This window comes from Coregonus lavaretus, assembly GCF_964263955.1.
Source record: "Coregonus lavaretus genome assembly, chromosome: 12".
Taxonomy (NCBI): Eukaryota; Metazoa; Chordata; class Actinopteri; order Salmoniformes; family Salmonidae; genus Coregonus; species Coregonus lavaretus.
In genome coordinates, this window is record NC_139999.1 from 20,664,036 (window position 1) to 20,690,296 (window position 26,261).

General features: G+C 43.5%; 1 protein-coding gene across 1 annotated transcript in view; it reads left to right on the plus strand.

Annotated features, from left to right (window-relative positions):
• LOC311138767 (MAP kinase-activated protein kinase 3-like) overlaps positions 1-21,373 on the plus strand; it is a 44,585-nt gene extending 23,212 nt beyond the window's left edge. The window contains exons 4-10 of the mRNA XM_084173585.1: positions 4,368-4,447; positions 4,584-4,707; positions 4,866-4,941; positions 5,400-5,524; positions 14,658-14,743; positions 14,843-14,923; positions 19,906-21,373. Of these exons, the coding sequence (XP_084029711.1) occupies positions 4,368-4,447; positions 4,584-4,707; positions 4,866-4,941; positions 5,400-5,524; positions 14,658-14,743; positions 14,843-14,923; positions 19,906-20,061 (728 nt within the window). The 3' untranslated portion in view covers positions 20,062-21,373. The remainder of the gene's footprint in view (positions 1-4,367; positions 4,448-4,583; positions 4,708-4,865; positions 4,942-5,399; positions 5,525-14,657; positions 14,744-14,842; positions 14,924-19,905) is intronic.
• Positions 21,374-26,261: the final 4,888 nt, after the last annotated feature.

Sequence of the window (26,261 nt, forward strand, 5' to 3'; positions counted from 1 at the left end):
AAAAGGTGGCTCTACAAAGTATTGATTTTGGGGGGGGTGAATAGTTATGCACGCTCAAGTCATGTTTCTTGTTTGTTTCACAATAAAAACATATTTTGCATCTTCAAAGTGGTAGGCATGTTGTGTAAATCAAATTATACAAACCCCCAAAAAATCCATTTTAATTCCAGGTTGTAAGGCAACAAAATAGGAAAAATGCCAAGGGGGGTGAATACTTTCGGAAGCCACTGTATATGTGTGACCCCTCTTTCTTCAGGCAGCTTTGTTCTGACTTTAACTAGGCTAGTACTGATAGTACTGAACCTGGGTTCTATCTATTTATATACAGTGGGGAAAAAAAGTATTTTGTCAGCCACCAATTGTGCAAGTTCTCCCACTTAAAAAGATGAGAGAGGCCTGTAATTTTCATCATAAGTACACATCAACTATGACAGACAAAATGAGGAAAAAAAATCCAGAAAATCACATTGTAGGATTTTTAATGAATTTATTTGCAAATTATGGTGGAAAATAAGTATTTGGTCAATAACAAAAGTTTCTCAATACTTTGTTATATACCCTTTGTTGGCAATGACACAGGTCAAACGTTTTCTGTAAGTCTTCACAAGGTTTTCACACACTGTTGCTGGTATTTTGGCCCATTCCTCCATGCAGATCTCCTCTAGAGCAGTGATGTTTTGGGGCTGTCGCTGGGCAACACGGACTTTCAACTCCCTCCAAAGATTTTCTATGGGGTTGAGATCTGGAGACTGGCTAGGCCACTCCAGGACCTTGAAATGCTTCTTACGAAGCCACTCCTTCGTTGCCCGGGCAGTGTGTTTGGGATCATTGTCATGCTGAAAGACCCAGCCACGTTTCATCTTCAATGCCCTTGCTGATGGAAGGAGGTTTTCACTCAAAATCTCACGATACATGGCCCCATTCATTCTTTCCTTTACACGGATCAGTCGTCCTGGTCCCTTTGCAGAAAAACAGCCCCAAAGCATGATGTTTCCACCCCCATGCTTCACAGTAGGTATGGTGTTCTTTGGATGCAACTCAGCATTCTTTGTCCTCCAAACACGACGAGTTGAGTTTTTACCAAAAAGTTATATTTTGGTTTCATCTGACCATATGACATTCTCCCAATCCTCTTCTGGATCATCCAAATGCACTCTAGCAAACTTCAGACGGGCCTGGACATGTACTGGCTTAAGCAGGGGGACACGTCTGGCACTGCAGGATTTGAGTCCCTGGCGGCGTAGTGTGTTACTGATGGTAGGCTTTGTTACTTTGGTCCCAGCTCTCTGCAGGTCATTCACTAGGTCCCCCCGTGTGGTTCTGGGACTTTTGCTCACCGTTCTTGTGATCATTTTGACCCCACGGGGTGAGATCTTGCGTGGAGCCCCAGATCGAGGGAGATTATCAGTGGTCTTGTATGTCTTCCATTTCCTAATAATTGCTCCCACAGTTGATTTCTTCAAACCAAGCTGCTTACCTATTGCAGATTCAGTCTTCCCAGCCTGGTGCAGGTCTACAATTTTGTTTCTGGTGTCCTTTGACAGCTCTTTGGTCTTGGCCATAGTGGAGTTTGGAGTGTGACTGTTTGAGGTTGTGGACAGGTGTCTTTTATACTGATAACAAGTTCAAACAGGTGCCATTAATACAGGTAACGAGTGGAGGACAGAGGAGCCTTTTAAAGAAAAAGTTACAGGTCTGTGAGAGGCAGAAATCTTGCTTGTTTGTAGGTAACCAAATACTTATTTTCCACCATAATTTGCTAATAAATTCATAAAAAATCCTACAATGTGATTTTCTGGAAATGTTTTTCTCAATTTGTCTGTCATAGTTGACGTGTACCTATGATGAAAATTACAGGCCTCTCTCATCTTTTTAAGTGGGAGAACTTGCACAATTGGTGGCTGACTAAATACTTTTATTCCCCACTGTATATAGGTGAGTGGCAGTAATAGACAAGGGTTGTGTATATGGGTAGCATGTAGGCCGACAAGACACTGCATGTGTGTTAACATGAGTCAAATAAAATTACAGTGGTAAGATACACCATCAGACTGTATATGTTTCATGTATAGAATAATGTGGTGCCTCCACCTAATAAGCATACACACTTAAAAGGTTATAACTAGCTTAATAGGAAACTATATGATACACCCACACAATGGCAACACAATAACCCTTTTCCTACACGTCAGTGGAATTTATTAAAGCTAAAGATAATGGTCAAAAATGGATTAGAATGTAAAAAGGTACAAATGTAAGGACATAGCAATTATCACAAAGGACACAATGAACTACCATATGACCACACAATAATACTGGACCTATAAAACCCTGAGACTAATTTTAAACAGGAATAATATTAAAACCTCAAAATGATTAAAGGATTTGAATAAGACATATAATTTTAAAAAATCTACAGTATTGCAATTGTTCAACCATATATCAAATATTAATCAAACCCTGTAGACGTACAGTAGCTAACTACTTTCCCAACCTTGAACCCTAGAAAGCTGAAGCTAGTTCGAAACTGGTGCCTGTATATATACTGTACCTAAAAGCCAACAGATAGTGAAGTTAAAACACTTGAGAGCTCTAAACTAAAGTTTTACAAACAATAAAAAGCTTAGGACACCCCAAAAATACATTAAAAAAGTTAGGTCCTTGTCCTTGGACACGGAGGTGTTAAAACATGAACATTACCATCCCAATGACTGTAAATATATGAATGGACAAAGCCATCGATCATGTGACACCATTCATTCCTATGTGAAGATTCAATAGTGCATTGAAGCAAAATGAAGTCGGTTAAGATGGTATCTCATGGAGACATAACATGCGCAGTTTGAGCTACTCCAGGAAGTGATATTGCAGGCTAGCTCAGTGTTGCCCCTTCTCATTGAGTAACTCAAGTTAAAGGCCGACCGGGGTACTGTAGGCTGCCATTAGCAACTACATTTTCCTTATAACTTCTTCTGTGTGCGATTTTAAAATAATCTGTTCAAGGACATACATCTGGTGTATTAGAAGCAGTTATTGGTACCATGATTGTCTTCCAAAACACATTTATTTACACGAAGATTGTCAATTTTCCATTCACTATAATGGGGGATCCTGTTTTCTAATAACAATGCCTGCAGTACCGCAGTCGGCCTTGAACTTCTGTGGCTTCAATGAGAGGGGGCAGTCGTTCTCCCCTGTACCGTCCATCCAGTGAAAAGAGGAGAACCAGACAGAGGGTCATAGGTAGCTAGCATCTATCAACGAGAGGGCCAAGCATTCCACTGGTTTTAACAGGTGGAAGAAACAACCAGAGAGCTCTATCGGTACCCAGAGAGTAACTTGTAGAATAAATGCAGGCAGCCGGTGATGATGTAGTGGTAGGATGCTGCTAGTAGAGTAGCTAGCTAGCTTAGCTAGCTGTACCCACAGATAGAACAATGAGCTAGATGTTTCACCGGATATACAGTATAAATCTGAAGCATCCGGTTGGCATTTCCACTCACCACCAAATATGGTGATGAGAGGAAACCCAGTGACTGACATCGGGAGAAGCAAGATGGATTTTGGCTGACATTCTGCTAAATCTGTCATCGATTAAACACTTGATCTCAATAATGTTTTCTGTTCCCAAAACTAGAATCTGTTACGAACAGAGTGGACTACGTTTTGTAGACTTTACCCTTTGCCAAGGTTTCTAAAATTTGCTTTGTTTAGGAGTGCAAGAGCGAATTGAGTTATTGCACACGCGCACTTTGCAGAGTAGGCGTTCCCTAACGGAAATATGCAAATACATGCTAGAACGCGTCAATAGAATCTTGCTAAATCAAGCTTGGCTCTGCCCACCTCCTTGCTTGTTTTGCCCACTATGATTAATTTGCTCCCATTGGAAACGACAGGCTGTGGTCTATCTTGGGTTAGTTATAAAAAAATCTTTGCTGTATTGACTAGCCAGCAGTTTGTTTGTCTGTCCCTCGAGGATGATGACGAATCTGATGAACCACAAAATTAAAAGAGAAAGCGAGTGAAAAGTAGCTGGCTACACTCATATTGTTCCTGACTATTAAACAAAAAGTAAATTGAACAATAAACGTTGGTGTCTCAACACTCTTAGCGAACTCTGTCATTGTTCCCCAAGATCACCTCAGCCCAATTTGTGTGTACCCGGCCAATATACTTGGCGCCAGTGCCACACCGTACGTGGACGCAGACAGTTCTGTACGGGGGGCGCGGGCAGTTCCAGAACGCGTACATGAGCATTGCCACACATAATAAACTGAACACAGTCTTTACAGGGGGTTACACAATGTATGTTTAATGTTACATACAGTGTTGTCCTGAGACTATGTCTCTCTGCTCTCCTCTTCTAGAGGGCTCAGAGATCATGCGGGATATTGGCACGGCCATCGAGTTCCTCCACAACATGAACATCGCACACAGAGACATCAAGGTGAGCAATGTCACTCACACACATATCAAGATAAGAGCAGCAGATAGTGACAAACAGAGTTTCCATGCATTTATTAATCCTATGTGTAAACAGTGACATGTTTAATGACAGATACGTTTCACTTCCTCTCCCTCAGCCTGAGAACCTGCTGTACACCCATCAGGAACGCAATGGTACTCTCAAACTGACAGACTTTGGCTTTGCTAAGGAGACCACGCACAACCTCCTGCAGACCCCCTGCTACACCCCTTACTACGTGGGTAAGTTACAATACTATACTACTGTAGGAATAGGAGTATGTGTGACAATCAGATTTATTGCACAATATTATGCATACTTTGGACTTAAGTGGTTTCCATCATGTAATTGTATTTTCCGTCTGTCTGTCTCTATTTGTGTGTGTCGCCCTGTTGATAAGCCCCTGAGGTTTTGGGCCCGGAGAAATATGACAAGTCATGTGACATGTGGTCTCTGGGTGTCATCATGTACATCCTGTGAGTACAGTGTGTGTGTGCATGCATGCGTGTGGGTTGGTTCTTCTATCCTTGTGGGGACCTAAAATCCACAAAAGTCCCCACAAGGATAGTAAAACAAGGACAATTCTCCCTCGTGGGGACATTTTCCATGTCCCCATGAGGACAAAGGCTATTTTAAGCTTAGGGGTTACAATTAAGGTTACGGTTACAATTAGGGTAAGGGGTTAGGGTTAGGATTTAGGTTTAGGGTTATGGGTTAAGGTAAGGGTAGGGTTAGGGGTTAGGGAAAATAGAATTTGGAATGGAAATGTATTTTAGGTCCCCACGATGATAGAAGAACATAACGTGTGTGTGTGTGTGTGTGTGTGTGTTTGTTTGTCTGTGTGTGCATATACAGTACATACATAGTATATAATCATATGAAAGTCAGTGCAACCTAATAACTGTCAACCTCTACGCAATTGTCTCCTCTGCAGGCTGTGTGGGTTTCCTCCGTTCTACTCTAACACGGGCCAGGCCATCTCTCCAGGGATGAAGCGGAGAATTAGGCTGGGCCAGTACGAGTTCCCCAAACCTGAATGGGCTGAAGTGTCAGAGGAAGGTGAGACTGGGTCGGGTTACCCTTTCACTAGACTATTATCCCTGGCTTTTGTTTAGTTAGTATAGTGTTGCATTCCTCAAATGATGTCAGTCCCAGGGACCTTTTACTCTAGAAAACATAAGCAAACTTCTAAATAGTCAGTTTCACAGCACAACACTCGTCCAAAAGCACACACAAACATACACAAGGCACATAAACACAGAATAGCAGCTCTTAAATGCCAGGGATTATCTGACTGAATCTCTGAAGTCACACTGGTAGGGCATCCTGCTCACGTGGGCCAACTGAGCCTTACAGACGAAGAACCATATATCTCCATTTTGAATTATTTTGAACAGCTGACGTAGTTGCATTTGTATAAACAATCTAAATAATTTGGAGTTGGAATGTTACACATCACCTGAAAGGTCACAACCTCTACTGTCTACTTCTACATACCTCTTGATGTTAGTCAGCAGATAATGACATTTGAAAACATCACTAATCTGAAAATGTAAAAGGCACGTATATTTTTTTTGTCTGTAGGGAGCTGAGAGTAATGTTTGCAGTTTTAAAGCAAATGTCCTACAATTCTACACATTTTGCTATGTAGCTGAGAGAAAATGTTGCAGTTATAAAGCAAATTTCCTGCAATTCTATGTATTTTGCTATGGCTAATGCTGTGTTATTTTGCTGAAATATAATAACAAAATCTATACTGCTAAATTCATTGTTTTTGGAATTTTGAATTCCCCCTGACTGTCTAGCTTTTATTTGAGTGATGGTTAGTTCTCAAAGATTATAAAAAATATATAGGTCCAGTGTCTTTTCTACATAAATTATATCTGGTTCAAGTTTACACTGAAATTGTTTTTCCATCCCGGAAATATAATTATAAAATGTTTAAAAAGTACACTGTTTGGACCGCCCAAGGATTGAAATGGCAGAGAAAACCCTGAAACACCAAGGCAGCACACAACGAACTGTACAAGAACATTAGCCAGCAAGAATCAGTCTTTATTGTTGCAGGTGATTTTAACCAAGCATGTTTTAAAACACATTCTTCCAAGATGTCACCAACATGTATCCTTCCCCACGAGAGGAAACAACGTGCTGGACCATGTATATACAAACATCCGTAACACGTACAAAGCCATTCCCCGCCCCCACTTCGGCCAATCAGATCACATCGCTCTGTTCCTACTCCTCGCCTACAAGCAGCAACTCAAGAGGGTCGTCACTAGTTACCACCCACAAAGTCATTAGGCCCGCCTACTTGACCAATCAGATGAGGGAATGTGATGACCAGTGGTGTAAAGTATTTATGTAAAAATACTTGAAAGTACAACTTAAGTAGTGTTTTGGGGGTATCTGTACTTTACTTTACTATTTATATTTTTACCCACTTTTACTTTTACTTCACTACATTCCTAAAAAAAATTATGTACTTTTTACTCCATACATTTTCCCTGACACCCAAAAGTACTTGTTACATTGTGACAGGAAAATGGTCCAATTCATGCACGTATCAAGAGAACATCCCTGGTCATTCCTACTGCCTCTGATCTGGCGGACTCACTAAACACAAATGCTTAATTTGTAAATTGTGTTGGAGTGTGCCCCTGGCTATCTGAAAATGCAACAAAAAAATATATATATATATAATAATTTGCCATCTGGTTTGCCTAATATAAGGAATTTGAATTGATTTATACTTTTACTTTTGATACTTAAGTATATTTTAGCAATTCCATTTACTTTTGAAAACCAAATAATTTTAGACTTTTACTCAAGTAGTATTTTACTGGGTGACTTTAACTTTTACTTGAGCCATTTTCTATTATGGTATCTTTACTTTTACTCAAATATGGCAATTTAGTACTTTTTCCACCACTGGTGATGACACATATGCCGGTTTACGGTTCTCAGGCAAAGACCAATTAGACGAGGGGGTGTGATGACGGGTATGCATGTTTTGAACACAGCATTTTATTAGCTATAATAAAACCAAACGTTCTAAATGCAAAGTGGTAATCGGATGTCTTATTCAATCTCAGCTTGCAAGCTTATCATGATGTTTGCCCTTACTCATAGTTATGTGTCAAAATAGGTTTACTCCAATAGCTGCATTGTTTTTTAGGCCAAAACAGCCTAGCTGTAGGGCACTGTCCATTGTGCTGATACAGTGCAGCAGAGATAGGCTACAGATTTCAAAAGCACTCAATGATCTCGGAGTCTCTGCATTTGAACTTTAAGTTTTATTGTGGTATAGCGTGATTCAATATAATTCCAATGCAAGAACCCCAAAACATTTTGCCCCTTCGCCGATTTCAACTGCCTCCTTAGTCCCTTTATCCTGGCGCTGGGTCTAGCCTTCACTGAGCTGGGTTTTTCACTTAGTGCTGACTTCAGAGCTGGGAGGTCTCCTTTTTAGAGCGCACTGTACTTTCCTCAATCTACACATCAAATAATGTGGTATTTGTTAGATGTGTACTATTATTATGTAAATAAAATAAAATAAAATGTTATTGGTCGCATACACATATTTAGCATATGCTATTGCGGGTGTAGCGAAATGCTTGTGTTCCTAGCTCCAGTAGTGCAGTAATATCTAACAATTCACAACAATACACACAGATCTAAAAGTAAAATAATGGAATTAAGAAATATATCAATATTAGGACGAACAATGTTGGAGTCCAGAGTATAAATATATATATGTGATAGGATGTATAGACATTATAGACATTATGGACAGTACAGTGCATTCGGAAAGTATTCAGACCCCTTGACTTTTTCCACATTTTGTTACGTTACAGCCTTTTTCTAAAATGTATCCCAAAAAAAATCTCTCATCAATCTACCACATAATAACAAAGTGAAAACAGGTCTTTAGAAATGTTTGCACATTTCTTAAAAATAAAAAACAGAAATACCTTATTTACATAAGTATTCAGATAACTTGATTGGAGTCCACCTGTGGTAAATTCAATTGATTGGACATGATTTGGAAAGGCACACACCTGTCTATATTAGGTCCTACAGTTGACAGTGTATGTCAGAGTAAAAACCAAGCCATGAGGTCGAAGGAATAGTCCGTAGAGCTCCGAGACAGGATTGTGTCGAGGGACAGATCTGGGGAAGGGTACCAAAACATGTATGCATCATTGAAGGTCCCCAAGAACACAGTGGCCTCCATCATTCTTAAATGGAAGAAGTTTGGAACCACCAAGACTCTTCCTAGAGCTGGCCGCCCAGCCAAACTGACCAATCAGGGGAGAAGGGCCTTGGTCAGGGAGGTGACCAAGAACCCGATGGTCACTCTGACAGAGCTTCAGAGTTCCTCTGTAGAGATGGGAGAACCATCCAGAAGGACAACCATCTCTGCAGCACTCCACCAATCAGGCCTTTATGGTAGAATGGCCAGACGGAAGCCGCTCCTCAGTAAAAGGCACATTAGAGCCCGCTTGGAGTTTGCCAAAAGGCACTTAAAGACTCTCAGAACATGAGAAACAAGATTATCTAGTTTGATGAAACCAAGATTTAACTCTTTGGCCTGAATGCCAAGCGTCACGTCTTGAGGAAACCTGGCATGATCCATACGGTGAATCATGGTGGTGGCAGCATCATGCTGTGGGGTTGTTTTTCAGCGGCAATGACTGGGAGACTAGTCAGGATCGAGGGAAAGATGAACGGAGCAAAGTATAGAGATATCCTTGATGAAAACCTGCTCCAGAGCGCTCAGGACCTCAGACTGGGGCGAAGGTTCACCTTCCAACAGGACAACAACCCTAAGCACACAGCCAAGACAACGCAGGAGAGGCTTCGGGACAAGTCTCTGAATGTCCTTGAGTGGCCCAGCCAGATTGAACATCTCTGGAGAGACCTGAAAATATCTGTGCAGTGACGCTCTCCATCCAACCTGACAGAGCTTGAGAGGATCTGCAGAGAGGAATGGGAGAAACACCCCAAATACAGGTGTGCCAAGCTTGTAGCGTCATACCCACGAAGACTCAAGGCTGTAATTGCTGCCAATGATGCTTCAACAAAGTACTGAGTAAAGGGGCTGAATAATTATGTAAATGTTATATTTTCGTTTTTTTTTTAAATACATTTGCAAACATTTATAAAAATCTGTTTTTGCTTTGTCATTATGTGGTATTGTGTATAGATTGATGAGGGGAGAAAAAAAAATGATTTAATCCATTTTAGAATAAGGCTGTAACGTAACAAAATCTAGAAAAGGTCAAGGGGTCTGAATACTTTCCGAAGGCAGTGTATGTTGATAGAATATTTTGTATATCTGTAGAATACGTAGCATAGAATAGTATATATATAGCAATAGTTGAATAGGATGGCATTGACTAGAATACAGTATATACATATGAAATGAGTAAAACAGTATGTAAACATTATTAAAGTGACCAGTGTTCCATAATTAAAGTGACCAGTGATTCCATGTCTATGTACATAGGGCAGCAGCCTCTAAGGTGCAGAGTTGAGTAACCGGGTGGTAGGCGGCTAGTGACAGTGACTAAGTTCAGGGCAGGGTACTGGGTTTAACAGTCTGATGGCCTTGAGATAGAAGCTGTTTTTCAGTCTCTCGGTCCCAGCTTTGGCTGAGTTTACATCAGATCAGTTTTGACCATCAGATCAGCTGTTTTGCCCATAATTGGAATTGGACTGCCTGTGTAAACGGAGCCTTAGACTTTGACCAACAGTAGGCCTAGACCTTGATATACTTTTTCATATTTACCTTAAAACCAGGAAAGCAGATAACGTGGGCGATGTTTGTTTATTATAGCCATGCAGTCCACCATTTTGGTATTTTGTACCAGTTTCCAGCTCTGTACAAAGGCATGGTCTTCAAGCTAGGGAAGATGGCAAAACATTTAATAATAATAATAACCAATTGGACTTAAATGGCACTTTTCTAGACACCCAAAGCTCTTAACAGTGTACGGGGAAACTCACCACTCTATCCCCAATTATATACTCTTGCAATAAGTGCCATGGGATCTTTAGTGACCACAGAGTTGGGACACCCATTTAAAGTCCCATCTTCTTAAATTGAATTGAGGAACATTCCATTGTTAGTTAGTACTTCAACATTATTAAAATGAAATTAATGTTTTAAAAGTGTATGGTATAAATTACAGTTATCTGTCTTTGAACTTACTGCCTTGTTAATTTCAGCAGCATATTTGGCTTTGGCTTTTGTTTGTCTGTCTTTCCCTGGTGGTATTCATATGTCTTCATGCTAACAGCTTGAAAGGGAACACCACTGAATGGGAGACTTGTACTCTCCCAACTGAGTTCTTTTCCTGCCAAAGGCTGTACATCTGTTGAATGTCAAGAATAAGATATCAACTCAGCAAAAAAAGAAACGTCCCTTTTTCAGGACCCTGTCTTTCAAAGATAATTAGTAAAAATCTGAATAACTTTACAGATCTTCATTGTAAAGGGTTTAAACACTGTTTCCCATGCTTGTTCAATGAACCATAAACAATTAATGAACATGCACCTGTGGAACGGTCGTTAAGACACTAACAGCCTTTCTACTGACTCTGAAAAACACCAAAAGAAAGATGCCCAGGGTCCCTGCTCATCTGCGTGAACGTGCCTTAGGCATGCTGCAAGGAGGCATGAGGACTGCAGATGTGGCCAGGGCAATAAATTGCAATGTCCGTACTGCGAGACGCCTAAGACAGCGCTACAGGGAGACAGGACGGACAGCTGATCGACCTCGCAGTGGCAGACCAGGTGTAACAACACCTGCACAGGATCGGTACATCCGAACATCACACCTGCGGGACAGGTACAGGATGGCAACAACAACTGCCCGAGTTACACCAGGAATGCACAATCTCTCCATCAGTGCTCAGACTGTCCGCAATAGGCTGAGAGAGGCTGGATTGAGGGCTTGTAGGCCTGTTGTAAGGCAGGTCCTCACCAGACATCACTGGCAACAATGTTGCCTATGGGCACAAACCCACCATCGCTGGACCAGACAGGACTGGCAAAAAGTGCTCTTCACACGAGTCGCGGTTTTGTCTCACCAGGGGTGATGGTCGGATTCGCGCTTATCGTCGAAGGAATGAGCGTTACACCGAGGCCTGTACTCTGGAGTGGGATCGAGTTGGAGGTGGAGGGTCCATCATGGTCTGGGGCGGTGTGTCACAGCATCATCGGACTGAGCTTGTTGTCAATGCAGGCAATCTCAACGCTGTGCGTTACAGGGAAGACATGCTCCTCCCACATGTGGTACCTTTCCTGCAGGCTCATCCTGACATGACCCTCCAGCATGACAATGCCACCAGCCATACTGCTCGTTCTGTGCGTGATTTCCTGCAAGACAGGAATGTCAATGTTCTGCCATGGCCAGCGAAGAGCCCGGATTTCAATCCCATTGAGCACGTCTGGGACCTGTTGGATCGGAGGGTGAGGGCTAGGGCCATTCCCCCCAGAAATGTCTGGGAACTTGCAGGTGCCTTGGTGGAAGAGTGGGGTAACATCTCACAGCAAGAACTGGCAAATCTGGTGCAGTCCATGAGGAGGAGATGCACTGCAGTACTTAATGCAGAGATATCCTATCTGGCCACACCAGATACTGACTGTTACTTTTGATTTTGACCACCCCTTTGTTCAGGGACACATTATTCAATTTCTGTTAGTCACATGTCTGTGGAACTTGTTCAGTTTATGTCTCAGTTGTTGAATCTTGTTATGTTCATACAAATATTGACATATGTTAAGTTTGCTGAAAATAAACGCAGTTGACAGTGAGAGGAAGTTTCTTTTTTTGCTGAGTTTATTACTATTAGAATGAATAGTATCAAATAGAACAACTTATCTGTGCTTGGAATGGAATCCCTTATGCTAGCTAGCTAGCTCATTATAGATGAGAGTAGCAAAAGTGAGCTACTAGTTATCTAAAAAATAAAAAATAAAGCCAACTTACCCCTTTGCCCAAAACTTTTGTCCTTTCTCAATGTTATGAATTTTAGTGATGTTGCCATTTCTTGTTCCCAAATGTATTTAGTTATTTAGTACTCAAATTTGAACTTGAGATATGCCATTTCAAGAATGTGGCGCTTCCCGCAACCAAGAACACTCCCTCATCTGATTGGTTGGGTAGGCGGGGCCTTCTGAGCCGGCATCAAATAAAATAAAATGTTATTTGTCACATTCGCCGAATACAACCGATGTAGACATTACCGTGAAATGCTTGCTTACGAGCCCTATCCAACGATGCAGAGTTTAAAAATTATAATACAAATAAAATAGTAACACAAGAGGAACAAAATAAAATACACAAGAATGGAGCTATATACAGGGAGTACCAGTACCAGATCAATGTGCAGAGGTACGAGGAATTTGAGGTAGATATGTACATGAAGGCAGGGTAAAGTGACTAGGCATCAGGATAGATAATAATAAGAGTAGCAGCAGCAAATAATTAGTGTAAAAGTGTGTGTGTGTGTGTGCATGCGTGTGTGTATGTGTGTGTGTAATATGTATGTATGTTTGTATTGTGTCGGTATGCGTGCGTGTGTTGTGTGTGTGTGTGTGTGAGTGTGTGTGCATATGTAGTGTATGTGAATGTGTGTGGGTTTTGTGTGGGAGTGTGAATGTAGTGTGTGTGAGTGTGTATATGGTGTGTATACGCGTCATCACACTCCCTCATCTGATTGGTCGAGTAGGCGGGTCTTCTGACTTTGTGGCTGTGGTAACTAGTGACGACCACTCAAGAGGAGGCAGACTCAATGCTACAGGACTGTTTTGAGAATACTGATTGGAATATGTTCAAATATTCATCCACCCTGGACTCATCCATCAACATTGAGGAATATCCGTCGTCAGTCACAGGCTTCATTAGAAAATGCGTTGATGATGTTGTACCCTCAATAGCAATCCGGACATTCCCCAACCAAAAACCCTGGATGAACCTCGATGACTCGGTGGCATGCGACGCGTACAAGGCAAGCAGGTACGAGCTCCGCAAATCAGTTAGGGATTCAAAAAGACAATACAGACTCAAACTTAAATTGATGTTCGACAACTCAGGCTCGCGTCGCATGTGACAAGGACTACAGACAATCACGAACTACAAAGGCAAATCCAGCTGTGTGGTGCCCACCCTCCCAGGCGAGCTTAACACATTCTATGCTCACTTCGAGGCAGACAATTCCAAGCTGTCCAGGAACTCTTGCTCCGGACGACTAGGTGCTTTCGCTCTACGAGGCTGACGTGAGAAGAACTCTCAAAAGAGTGAATACTCACGAAGCCACCAGCCCATATGGCATCCCTGGCCGTGTCCTCAGAGTGTGTGCTGACCAGCTGGCAGGCGTCTTCTCTGACATTTTCAACCTGTCCTTGTCCCAAGTGGAGTCCCCACCTGCTTCAAGGAGAACACCATCGTCCCAGTGCCCAAGAAAAACAAGGTGACATGACCAAATGACTATTGCCCCATCGCACTCACCCCGGTCATCATGAAGTGCTTTGAGAGGCTGGTCATGGCCCACATCAAGGGGAGCATACCAGGAACACTGGACCCAGTCCAATTTGCCTACCGCTCCAACAGATCCATGGAAGATGCCATTTCCATCACTATTCACACGTCCGTAACACATTTGGACAACACAAACACGCTGTTCATTGACTACAGTTCAGCATTCAACACTATTGTTCCCTCCAAGCTCGACACCAAGCTCAGAGCCCTGGGTCTGGACACCACCCTCTGCAACTGGATCCTGGACTTCCTGACGGGCAGACCACAGGGTGTGAGGATGGACAACAACACCTCCTCCACACTGACTCTTAACACAGGGCCCCCCCAGGGGTGTGTCCTCAGCCCTCTGCTGTACTCCCTGTTCACCCACAACTGCGTGGCTTTACACGACACCAACTGCATCATCAAGTTTGCTGACGACACCACGATTGTACGCCTGATAACCAACAACGACTAGTCAGCCTATAGGGAGGAAGTAAATGAACTGGCATTGTGGTGCCAGGACGACAACCTCTCCTTCAATGTCAGCAAAACAAAGGAGTTGATTGTTGACTTGATTGTTAACGCATATGTAAGCATGCGTAAATGTGTGTTTTTCATTGAATGTTGACCTCTTTCCTCATATTGCTTCTCCTCTTCCAGCCAAACAGTTGATCAATCAGCTGCTGAAGACAGACCCCAACGAGAGAATGACCATCACACAGTTTATGAACCACCCCTGGATCAATGTGAGTGTGTGTGCGTTTGTGTGTGAAAACGTGCATCAGTTAATGAATGTCAGTCTGTAATCTCATGCCTGATGGTGTGTCTGTGTTCTGTCTTTGCAGCAGTCCATGGTTGTTCCCTCCACACCGCTCCACACCACGCGGGTCCTGACTGAGGACAGAGAGATGTGGGACGACGTGAAGGTCAGAATCAGACCAACACTGACACCTTCTGGCCATCTAGGGACTTACATCTCTTCCCAGGATCAGCAGAACCAAATCAAATCAAATCAAATTGTATTTGTCACATGCGCCGACTACAGGTGTAGACCTTACCGTGAAATGCTGACTTACAAGCCCTTAACCAACAATGCAGTTCAAGAAATAGAGTTAAGAAAATATTTACTAAATAAACAAAAGTAAATTTTTAAATAAAAAGTAACACAATAAAATAACAATAACGAGGCTAATACAGGGGTACCGGTACCGAGTCAATGTGCTGGGGTACAGGTTAGTCGAGGTAATTTGTACATGTAGGTAGGGGTAAAGTGACTATGCATAGATAATAAACAGCGAGTAGCAGCAGTGTAAAAACAAAGGGGGGGTCAAGGTAAATAGTCCGGGTGGCCATTTGATTAATTGTTCAGCAGTCTTATTGTTTGGGGGTAGAAGCTGTTAAGGAGACTTTTGGACCTAGACTTGGCGCTCCGGTACCGCTTGCCGTGCGGTAGCAGAGAGAACAGTCTATGACTTGGGTGACTGGAGTCTTTCCTCTGACACCACCTGGATGGCAGGAAGCTTGGCCTCAGTGATGTACTGGGCCATACGCACTACCCTCTGTAGCGCCTTACGGTCAGATGCCGAGCAGTTGCCATTCCAGGCGGTGATGCAACCGGTCAGGATGCACTCGATGGTGCAGCTGTAGAAATTGTTGAGGATCTGGGGACCCATGCCAAATCTTTTCAGTCTCCTGAGGGGGAAAAGGTGTTGTCGTGCCCTCTTTACGACTGTCTTGGTGTGTTTGGACCATGATAGTTTGTTGGTGATGTGGAAACCAAGGAACTTGAAATTCTTGACCCGCTCCACTGCAGCCCCGCCGATGTGAATTGGGGCATGTTCGGCCCTCCTTTTCCTGTAGTCCACGATCATCTCCTTTGTCTTGCTCACATTGACGGAGAGGTTGTTGTCCTGGCACCACACTGGTCTTTGACCTCCTCCTTATAGGCTGTCTCATCGTTGTCGGTGATCAGGCCTACCACTGTTGTGTCGACAGCAAACGTAATGATGTTGTTGGAGTCGTGCTTGGCCACGCAGTCGTGGGTGAACAGGGAGTACAGGAGGGGACTAAGCGCGCACCCCTGAGGGGCCCCCGTGTTGAGGATCAGCGTGGCAGATGTGTTGTTGCCTACCCTTACCACAGGAAGTCCAAGATCCAGTTGCAGAGGGAGGTGTTTAGTCCCAGGGTCCTTAGCTTAGTGATGAGCTTTGTGGGCACTATGATGTTGAATGCCGAGCTGTAGTCAATGAACAGCATTCTCACATAGGTGTTCCTTTTGTCCAGGTGGGAAAGGGCAGTGTGGAGTGCGATTGAGATTGCGTCATCTGTGGATCTGTTGGGGCGGTATGCAAATTGGAGTGGGTCTAGGGTTTCCGGGATGATGGTGTTGATGTGAGCCATGACCAGCCTTTCAAAGCACTTCATGGCTACCGACGTCATTGCTACGGGGCAGTAGTCATTTAGGCAGGTTACCTTCGCTTTCTTGGGCACAGGGACTATGGTGGTCTGTTTGAAACATGTAGGTATTACAGACTCGGTCAGGGAGAGGTTGAAAATGTCAGTGAAGACACTTGCCAGTTGGTCCGCGCATGCTCTGAGTACTTGTCCTGATAATCCGTCTGGCCCCGCTGCCTTGTAAATGTTGACCTGTTTAAAGGTCTTGCTCACAAATCGGCAACGTAGAGCGTGATCACATAGTCGTCCGGAACAGCTGGTGATTTCATGCATGCTTCAGTGCTGCTTGCCTCGAAGCGAGCATAAAAGGCTTTTAGCTCGTCTGGTAGGTTTGCGTCAATGGGCAGCTCGCGGCTGGTTTTCCCTTTATAGTCCGTAATAGTTTGCAAGCCCTGCCACATCTGAAGAGTGTCAGAGCCGGTGTAGTAGGATTCAATCTTAGTCCTGTATTGATGCTTTGCCTGTTTGATGGTTCGTCGGAGGGCATAGCGGGATTTCTTATAAGCGTCCGGATTAGTATCCCGCTCCTTGAAAGCGGCAGTTCTAGCCTTTAGCTCGATGCATTTTGTGCCTGTATTCCATGGCTTCTGGTTGAGATATGTACGTACAGTCACTGTGGGGACAACGTCGTCGATGCGCTTATTGATGAAGCCGGTGACTGAGGTGGTATACTCCTCAATGCCATTGGATGAATCCCAGAACATATTCCAGTCTGTGCTAGCAAAACAGTCCTGTAGCGTAGCATCTGCGTCATCTGACCACTTCCGTATTGAGCGAGTCACTGGTACTTCCTGCTTTAGTTTTTGCTTGTAAGTAGGAATCAGGAGGATAGAATTATGGTCAGATTTGCCAAATGGAGGGCAAGGGAGAGCTTTGTATGCGTCGCTGTGTGTGGAGTAAAGGTGGTCTAGAGTTGTTTCCCTCTGGTTGCACATGTGACATGCTGGTAGTAATTAAATAAAACAGATTTAAGTTTGCCTACATTAAAGTCCCCGGCCACTAGGAGCGCCACTTCTGGATGAGTATTTTCTTGTTTGCTTAATGCCTTATACAGCTCGTTGAGTGCGGTCTTAGTGCCAGCATCGGTTTGTGGTGGTAAATAGTCGGCTACAAATAATATAGATGAAACTCTCTTGGTAGATAGTGTGGTCTACAGCTTATCATGAGGTACTCTACCTCAGACGAGCAATACCTCGAGACTTCCTTAATATTAGACATTGCGCACCAGCTGACAAATAGACACCCCCACCCCTCATCTTACCAGACGTAGCTGTTCTGTCCTGCCGATGCATGGAAAACCCAGCCAGCTGTATATTATCCATGTTGTCGTTCAGTCACGACTCGGTGAAACATAAGATATTACAGTTTTTATGTGCCGTTGGTAGGATAGTCTCGAACGGAGATCATCCGGTTTACTCTCCAGTGATTGCACGTTGGCCAATAGAACAGATTGTTGTCACGATCGTCGGATACAGAGGACCAAGGCGCAGTGTGGAAGGTGAACATATTTATTAAATAATGATTACACGAACAAAAACAACAAATCGATACGTGACGTCCAAAGGTGCAAAACACAAACCTACACAGGAACAAGATCCCACAAACACTGTGGGAAAACTGGCTGCTTAAGTATGGTTCCCAATCAGAGACAACAAGCAACAGCTGATACACGTTGCCTCTGATTGAGAACCACACTGGCCAACATAGAACTACAAAACTAGAACGAAAAACAAATGAAAACTCACACCCTGGCTCAACATACTAGAGTCCCCAGAGCCAGGGCGTGACAGTACCCCCCCCCCCCAAAGGCGCGGACTCCGGCCGCGCCAACCAAACACCACAGGGGCTGGACTGAACACCGGTGGAGCGGATTGCTCTAGCTCCGGCGTGGAGCAGCTGACCGGTGCCGGACCAGGCACCGGTGGAACAGGCACGGGCTGTGCCGGACTGACGACGCACACCACTGGCTTGGTGTGGGGAGCAGGAACAGGCTGAACCGGGCTGACGATGCGCACCATAGGCTTGGTGCGTGGAGCAGGAACAGGCCGGGCTGGGCTGACGATGCGCACCATAGGCTTGGTGCGTGGAGCAGGAACAGGCCGGGCCGAGCTGACGACGCGCACCACAGGCTCGATGCGAGGAACAGGAACAGGCCGGACCGTACTGGGGACACACACCACTGGCCCTACGCAGGGATCAGGAACGGGCCGGACCGGACTGGTAACACACCCCAGTACCTCTCGCCGTGCCTCTACACTTTCCCTCTCCTCTGTGACCAGTGGCCCCCTTAACCTGGCGGCCTCCTCTGCAAACCCGCTGGACCGCTCTATCGCGGCCTCCTGCTGCCCCGTCGTCCACGGCGTGAGCCCCCCCCTAAAAAAATTCTGGGGGTCTCTCCTCCCCGTGGGCCAGGCCCAGTCGAGGTTGATGTCCTTTAGCGATACCTCTGGCGCTGGCTCCTGGACACGCTGCTTGGTCCAGTGTTGGTGGGATCTTCTGTCTTCGTGTCTGTATTGGTTTTCCCTCCTTGGTTTTTAGGAGAGGATTTCGCACTTGTTGTGCGCGTTAGTATTTTTCCTGTTCATTTACGCCTGTGTGCGTATCGCTCGTCTCCGGGCACTTTTGCTCGTATTGATTCACTAAAGACTGTTGAACGAAGCTTCTGTGTCCTGCGCCTGATTCCCGCACCTTCCACATACAGCACTCCTGACAATGGTAGAGGCGGGTTACCCACTCGCCGATGAATTCTCACAAGGCACCCCGATCTCCGCCCCCTGTATTTCCATATTTTCTTCACGTGAATGATGGGGATTTGGGCCTGGTCTCGGAGAAGCCTTCGCGTCGGACTCATTAAAGAAAAAACGTAGTCCAGGTCGAGGTGAGTAATCACTGTTCTGATATCCAGAAGCTCTTTTCGGTCATAAGAGACAGTAGCAGCAACATTATGTACAAAATAAGTTACAAACAATGCGGAAAAACACACAAAATAGCACAGATGGTTAGGAGCCCGTAAAACGGCAGCCATCCCCTCCGGCGCCATTGAGTTTACATCCAGACCACATTTGAAATACGGTTGATATGATGAAAATTACACATGGTGTTCCCATGGAGATCTCAAAATGAGTGGAATTTCTGTCTTTTTGTGGAATTCATGTGAAATGGAATTGCTCCCAAACTTTGGAGATGACCCTGGAGTGGTTGACCTTCCAGAAGTGGAGGCAGACATCACAGTCAGGTCTGAGGCCATGTTCATTAACAGAGGGCTTATTCCCTCCTCTTTATTATGCTGTATATTCAGAGCAGAGGTTTATCTTCTGCCTATCTACCTTCTCCTATTTATCTGTCATAAAATACAACCTCCCTCACTCTGATTCTTGTTATTTTTCTCTCTCTCTTTCTTCTCTATTTCCCACCCTCCCTCTCTCCCTAACTCCTTACGCTCTGTGTGCTCCAGGAGGAGATGACCAGTGCTTTGGCCACCATGCGTGTGGATTACGACCAGGTGAAGATCAAAGACCTGGACACTTCCAGCAACCCTCTGCTCAACAAGAGGCGCAAGAAGGCCGCTGCCGGGGGCAAATTGGGAGGCACCGTCTGCAACAGCCAGTGAGAGACTGAGGTGGGAGGGAAGCCACAGCCGGAACAGCAGAAAAAGAGGAAGGGAAGCCCAGAGGAAGGAGGGTGGATACAACTGGAACAGCTGAGAGGAAAAAGTCTGTGGGAGGTCTGGGCAGGAATGTGTAGAAGAGACTTAGCAGGGGGAGTGTGTTCATACTTGAATAAGCAGAGGGAGAAGAGTAAGGCCTAGAGGAGGGAACAGCAGGGAAATGTGATTTAAAGATTCTCAACAATCAGTCGAACTGAAGGACACATGAAGTGATGACAAAGTCTGCATCTCTTATCAGCCAAGATCAGCAGGCCTTCATACTGTTGGCCTTCCATCAGTTTTTAATTTGATTGTGTGTTTGTGTATGTGTGTTATTTTGAAAGGTTGTTCAGGATCTGCTCTATATCAGTTAATGTATGTTTGTTGTGGGGTTTTGTGTGTGTGTAAGGGAGACCGGGGTTGGTTGTCTCACGGGTTGGTTGTCACAGTGCTATTACTCCCAATCTAAATGGCACTATGTAATTTAAGGTAAAAATGTGTGAATTATTTGAAGGAATTTATCCAGCTGGTCAGTTCATGTCAGCATGACAAAACATTGAGGTGAGGGGAATTTTTGTTTTTCATAGGTGGAAGTAAAATATATATATATATATATTGGTATTTTCTTTGTAAATGTTTGAATTGTGGGAGTATCCATGAACAATTATGTTTGTTGAAAAGAGGAAAGGGAGAGCTATATGTCAAACATATTTATGAGTTCCAAGGTCAAGTCATGTGGTAACCAGCATCTTAATTAGCTTTGGGGAGCTGGTTGGGGTTGGTTGTCACTATCAACTCCATTATAATAAATCCCAAGCTCTTTTGTGCTTGTGCTATAAAGAGCTCCTTTCGTAGCCTCTCCCTCACACACATATTTTTTTCTGCCACACACGCACGTGGGTGCAAACACACGCATACACACACAAATTTACTCAAAATGCCATATTTTATTCTCACGGCATAAAAGGCTGAATTTTGTTAGAAATATTGTTTGACCCAAGAAAGGCTATTTCTAAGACTGTATACTATATTGCTTCATTTCCTGTTACAAAAGGCATAAGCTACTAGCAAACAACCAATTCCATACTGTCCCACTGGGCACACACTGGTTGAATCAACATTGTTTCCACATCATTTCAATGAAATTACGTTGAATAGACGCTGAATTGACGTCTGTGCCCAGTGGGTGTGACATCCAACCCCGCTAGTGTGTTTGATGGACATATAACTCCATGTTGGAATAATTTATGAGGATAAAAAACTTTCTCCATTTCAACCCAAGACCTTGGTCTTTCTCCTAATATTGAAAAGAGTCTTGTAAGATATACTGGTGCTGAGAAATACACACAAGAGTAAAAGGTGTGACAACCTTACCCCGGTCTCCCCTAATGATGATGAGCTGTGCTGGATTGCCTATCCATTTCAGGTTCCTTCTCTTACACATGCACAATTGAGCACAAGAGAGGAGCACATATCACAGATCATACACCTGAAAACATGGGTGCATGGTGGAAATGATGATGAGGTAACTAGACAGACTAACCATGGACTGTCAGTGAAACCAGGACACTCTAGTCAAGATTATCTGTGCTGTTTTATTACAATGTCTGTGTTTTGGTCCTTTTTTCAGGGATTAAAACACATTTTGGAAAATGTTTGTCCTGTCAATTGCTTATGGCCTAAAATAGAGTTATGGCAGTCTCACTCTCACACAGAATTGGCTCAAAGGCATCAAACTCAACACAGGCAACTCACATCATCTGACAAGTTTCCTCAAAAGGCTCTTCTTCCCAACTAACTGGATGTCATTACTTAAAAGTTAGATCCTGGCTGGGAATTATAGTCTAAAACAGGTTTAAAACAGGTACATTTGTAGGCTTGCTTGTACACATTACTACAATAACGAACTGTTTTTAATAAGGTCCTTCATGCAGCCCAGGGTAATCTCTGGGTAATATAACCCTGATAGATACTGTAGCACAGCAGTCACTGTCATGGTTGTGAGATCAGGGCAGCCTTAGGGATGGATCAAAATGTTTAGTACATAATGATACCTGGAGTAAAATGGGGGAGTGTCATGCTTTTTCAATTTCAGTCAAGGGGAGGGTTTAGTCTTTTTTAAATCTAGTCCAGGAGAGGGTCATGTCATTTGTAATTGATGAAATGTCCATATTTCTCAGTGTTTTAGAATGATTTGCTTATTAGGCTACAGTGGGGGAAAACAGTATTTAGTCAGCCACCAATTGTGCAAGTTCTCCCACTTAAAAAGATGAGAGAGGCCTGTAATTTTCATCATAGGTACACGTCAACTATGACAGACAAATTGAGAAAAGAAAATCCAGAAAATCACATTGTAGGATTTTTTATGAATTTATTTGCAAAATATGGTGGAAAATAAGTATTTGGTCACCTACAAACAAGCAAGATTTCTGGCTCTCACAGACCTGTAACTTCTTCTTTAAGAGGCTCCTCTGTCCTCCACTCGTTACCTGTATTAATGGCACCTGTTTGAACTTGTTATCAGTATAAAAGACACCTGTCCACAACCTCAAACAGTCACACTCCAAACTCCACTATGGCCAAGACCAAAGAGCTGTCAAAGGACACCAGAAACAAAATTGTAGACCTGCACCAGGCTGGGAAGACTGAATCTGCAATAGGTAAGCAGCTTGGTTTGAAGAAATCAACTGTGAGAGCAATTATTAGGAAATGGAAGACATACATGTCACGTTCGTTCATCGACGGGACGGACCAAGGCGCAGCGTGATATGCGTACATGTTTATTCAATATTAAACACAACGACAAAATAACAAACAAAACGAAACGTGAAGTCCAAGGCAGCACAACATACCTTAACTGGAACAAGATCCCACAACCCACTAGTGCCAATAGGCTACCTAAGTATGGTCCCCAATCAGAGACAACGAGCGACAGCTGCCTCTGATTGGGAACCACACCGGCCAACATAGATCTAGACGATCTAGATCTAAACCTAGAAAATACAACATAGAACATACCACACAGAAAATACACACCCTGACTCAACAAATACGAGTCCCCAGAGTCAGGGCGTGACAATACAAGACCACTGATAATCTCCCTCGATCTGGGGCTCCACGCAAGATCTCACCTCATGGGGCCAAAATGATCACAAGAACGGTGAGCAAAAATCCCAGAACCACACGGGGGGACCTAGTGAATGACCTGCAGAGAGCTGGGACCAAAGTAACAAAGCCTACCATCAGTAACACACTACGCCACCAGGGACTCAAATCCTGCAGTGCCAGACGTGTCCCCCTGCTTAAGCCAGTACATGTCCAGGCCCGTCTGAAGTTTGCTAGAGTGCATTTGGATGATCCAGAAGAGGATTGGGAGAATGTCATATGGTCAGATGAAACCAAAATATAACTTTTAGGTAAAAACTCAACTCGTCGTGTTTGGAGGACAAAGAATGCTGAGTTGCATCCAAAGAACACCATACCTACTGTGAAGCATGGGGGTGGAAACATCATGCTTTGGGGCTGTTTTTCTGCAAAGGGACCAGGACGACTGATCCGTGTATAGGAAAGAATGAATGGGGCCATGTATCGTGAGATTTTGAGTGAAAACCTCCTTCCATCAGCAAGGGCATTGAAGATTAAACGTGGCTGGGTCTTTCAGCATGACAATGATCCCAAACACACCGCCCGGGCAACGAAGGAGTGGCTTCGTAAGAAGCATTTCAAGGTCCTGGAGTGGCCTAGCCAGTCTCCAGATCTCAACCCCATAGAAAATCTTTGGAGGGAGTTGAAAGTCCGTGTTGCCCAGCGACAGCCCCAAAACATCACTGCTCTAGAGGAGATCTGCATGGAGGAATGGGCCAAAATACCAGCAACAGTGTGTGAAAACCTTGTGAAGACTTACAGAAAACTTTTGACCTGTGTCATTGCCAACAAAGGGTATATAACAAAGTATTGAGAAACTTTTGTTATTGACCAAATACTTATTTTCCACCATAATTTGCAAATAAATTCATTAAAAATCCTACAATGTGATTTTCTGGAGAAAAAAAATCTCATTTTGTCTGTCATAGTTGACGTGTACCTATGATGAAAATTACAGGCCTCTCTCATCTTTTTAAGTTGGAGAACTTGCACAATTGGTGGCTGACTAAATACTTTTTTCCCCACTGTAGGTTAAATGGAAACTGAAATTTGGTCACTGACTGTAGGTTTATACCCTCTCACATAGCCTTAATAATAACTCCTGCAGAATTAAGCATTTCTTGGAGTAAAATGATACACCAAATGTAGGCAACATTTTGACTTGGGAACAGGAGTGGAGAAATATGATTTATTTATTTCTGCATCTTGTGAGAATCTAATGCTCAGTTAGATACCATATGTAGAGGTGCTGTCTTCATCATAAAAGCTGATAGTATTTCAACCACATAAAATATGCATCGAAACTGAAATCTTAGCAGAAACATGTTGGGTTGTTTCCACAGCTTTATTTTTCCTTACAACTGGTCAAACTGATGTCATTTGGACATTTTGCATAGAAAATCCTTCCCGTTTCTTTTTTGCGTTATTGTATTTTCTCCCCAGTGCCTAAATGTCTTTGCTCCGCGAAACATGACAGAGAAAGCTTTACCGATGTCAACTAGATTGAAGCATTCATTCTATCTATCTATTACATTATTCTGTTGAGCAAGGGTTTATTTAGTATTCTAGGGCAACATATAATGAGAAAAGAGAAGCTACATGTATCTAATAATTATAGACAAGTTAACTAACAAATAGCCTACCAAAATGTCTCAAATTATAAGCAGAAATAGACTACCGTTCAAAAGTTTGGGGTCACTTAGAAATGTCCTTGTTATCGAAAGAAAAGCAATTTTTTTGTCCATTAAAATAACATCAAATTGATCAGAAATACAGTGTAGACATTGTTAATGTTGTAAATGGCTATTGTAGCTGGAAATGGCTGATTTTTAATGGAATATCTACATAAGCTTACAGAGGCCCATTATCAGCAACCATCAGTCCTGTGTTCCAATGGCACGTTGTGTTTGCTAATCCAAGTTTATCATTTTAAAAGGCTAATTGATCATTAGAAAACCCTTTTGCAATTATGTTAGCACAGCTGAAAACTGTTGTGCTGATTAAAGAAGCAATAAAACTGGCCTTCTTGAGACTAGTTGAGTATCTGGAGCATCAGCAATTGTGGGTTCGATTACAGGCTCAAAATGCCCAGAAACAAATCACTTTCTTCTGAAACTCGTCAGTCTATTCTTGTTCTGAGAAATGAAGGCTATTCCATGCGAGAAATTGCAAAGAAACTGAAGATCTCGTACAACGCTGTGTACTACTCCCTTCAAAGAACAGCGCAAACTGGCTCTAACCAGAATAGAAAGAGGAATGGGAAGCCCCGGTGCACAACTGAGCAAGAGGACAAATACATTAGTGTCTAGTTTGAGAAACAGACGCCTCACAGGTCCTCAACTGGCAGCTTCATAAAATAGTACCCTTAAAACACCAGTCTCAATGTCAACAGTGAAGAGGCGACTCCGGGATGCTGACTTTCTAGGCAGAGTTGCAAAGAAAAAGTCATATCTCAGACTGCCCATCTTAATCTTTTCTTTTTATTGGGCAGTCTGAGATATGGCTTTTTCTTTGCAACTCTGCTGTCTTTGCGGGTTAGTGTTGGGTTTTCACTTTATCACATATAGTCGGGCGGTTGCAGATGGGTTATTAGCAATTGCGGGCAGGTGCAGGTGAACAAGCAGCTGACCCGCGCACCACTACTTTCCACCCCAACTCTTGTCCACCGTGGTCGGCGAACCCACAACCTTCTGGCCCGCAGCCCTGTGTGCTATCAAAATTCCTGCGTTGCCATGTAACGCATATAGGATGAAGAACAGTTTCTAAAACTGCATATCTAACGCTCTGGTTTGTTCAAGAAGTGAGGGTAAATGTTAGACATGTTCTCTGCTATCCACTTTATGTTTTCATTATTATTTGGGGTATAGGGGAGGGTCACTTTCTTTTCAAGCGTTCAGGGAGGGTTTAGGTCAAATATATTTTGCTGAAGGGAGGGCCATCCATTTTAATTTCAGAGGTCCGATTTTCTCCATGTAACCCATATTATAAATAACGTTCACTCCCTTATGTAACTGGTTGGT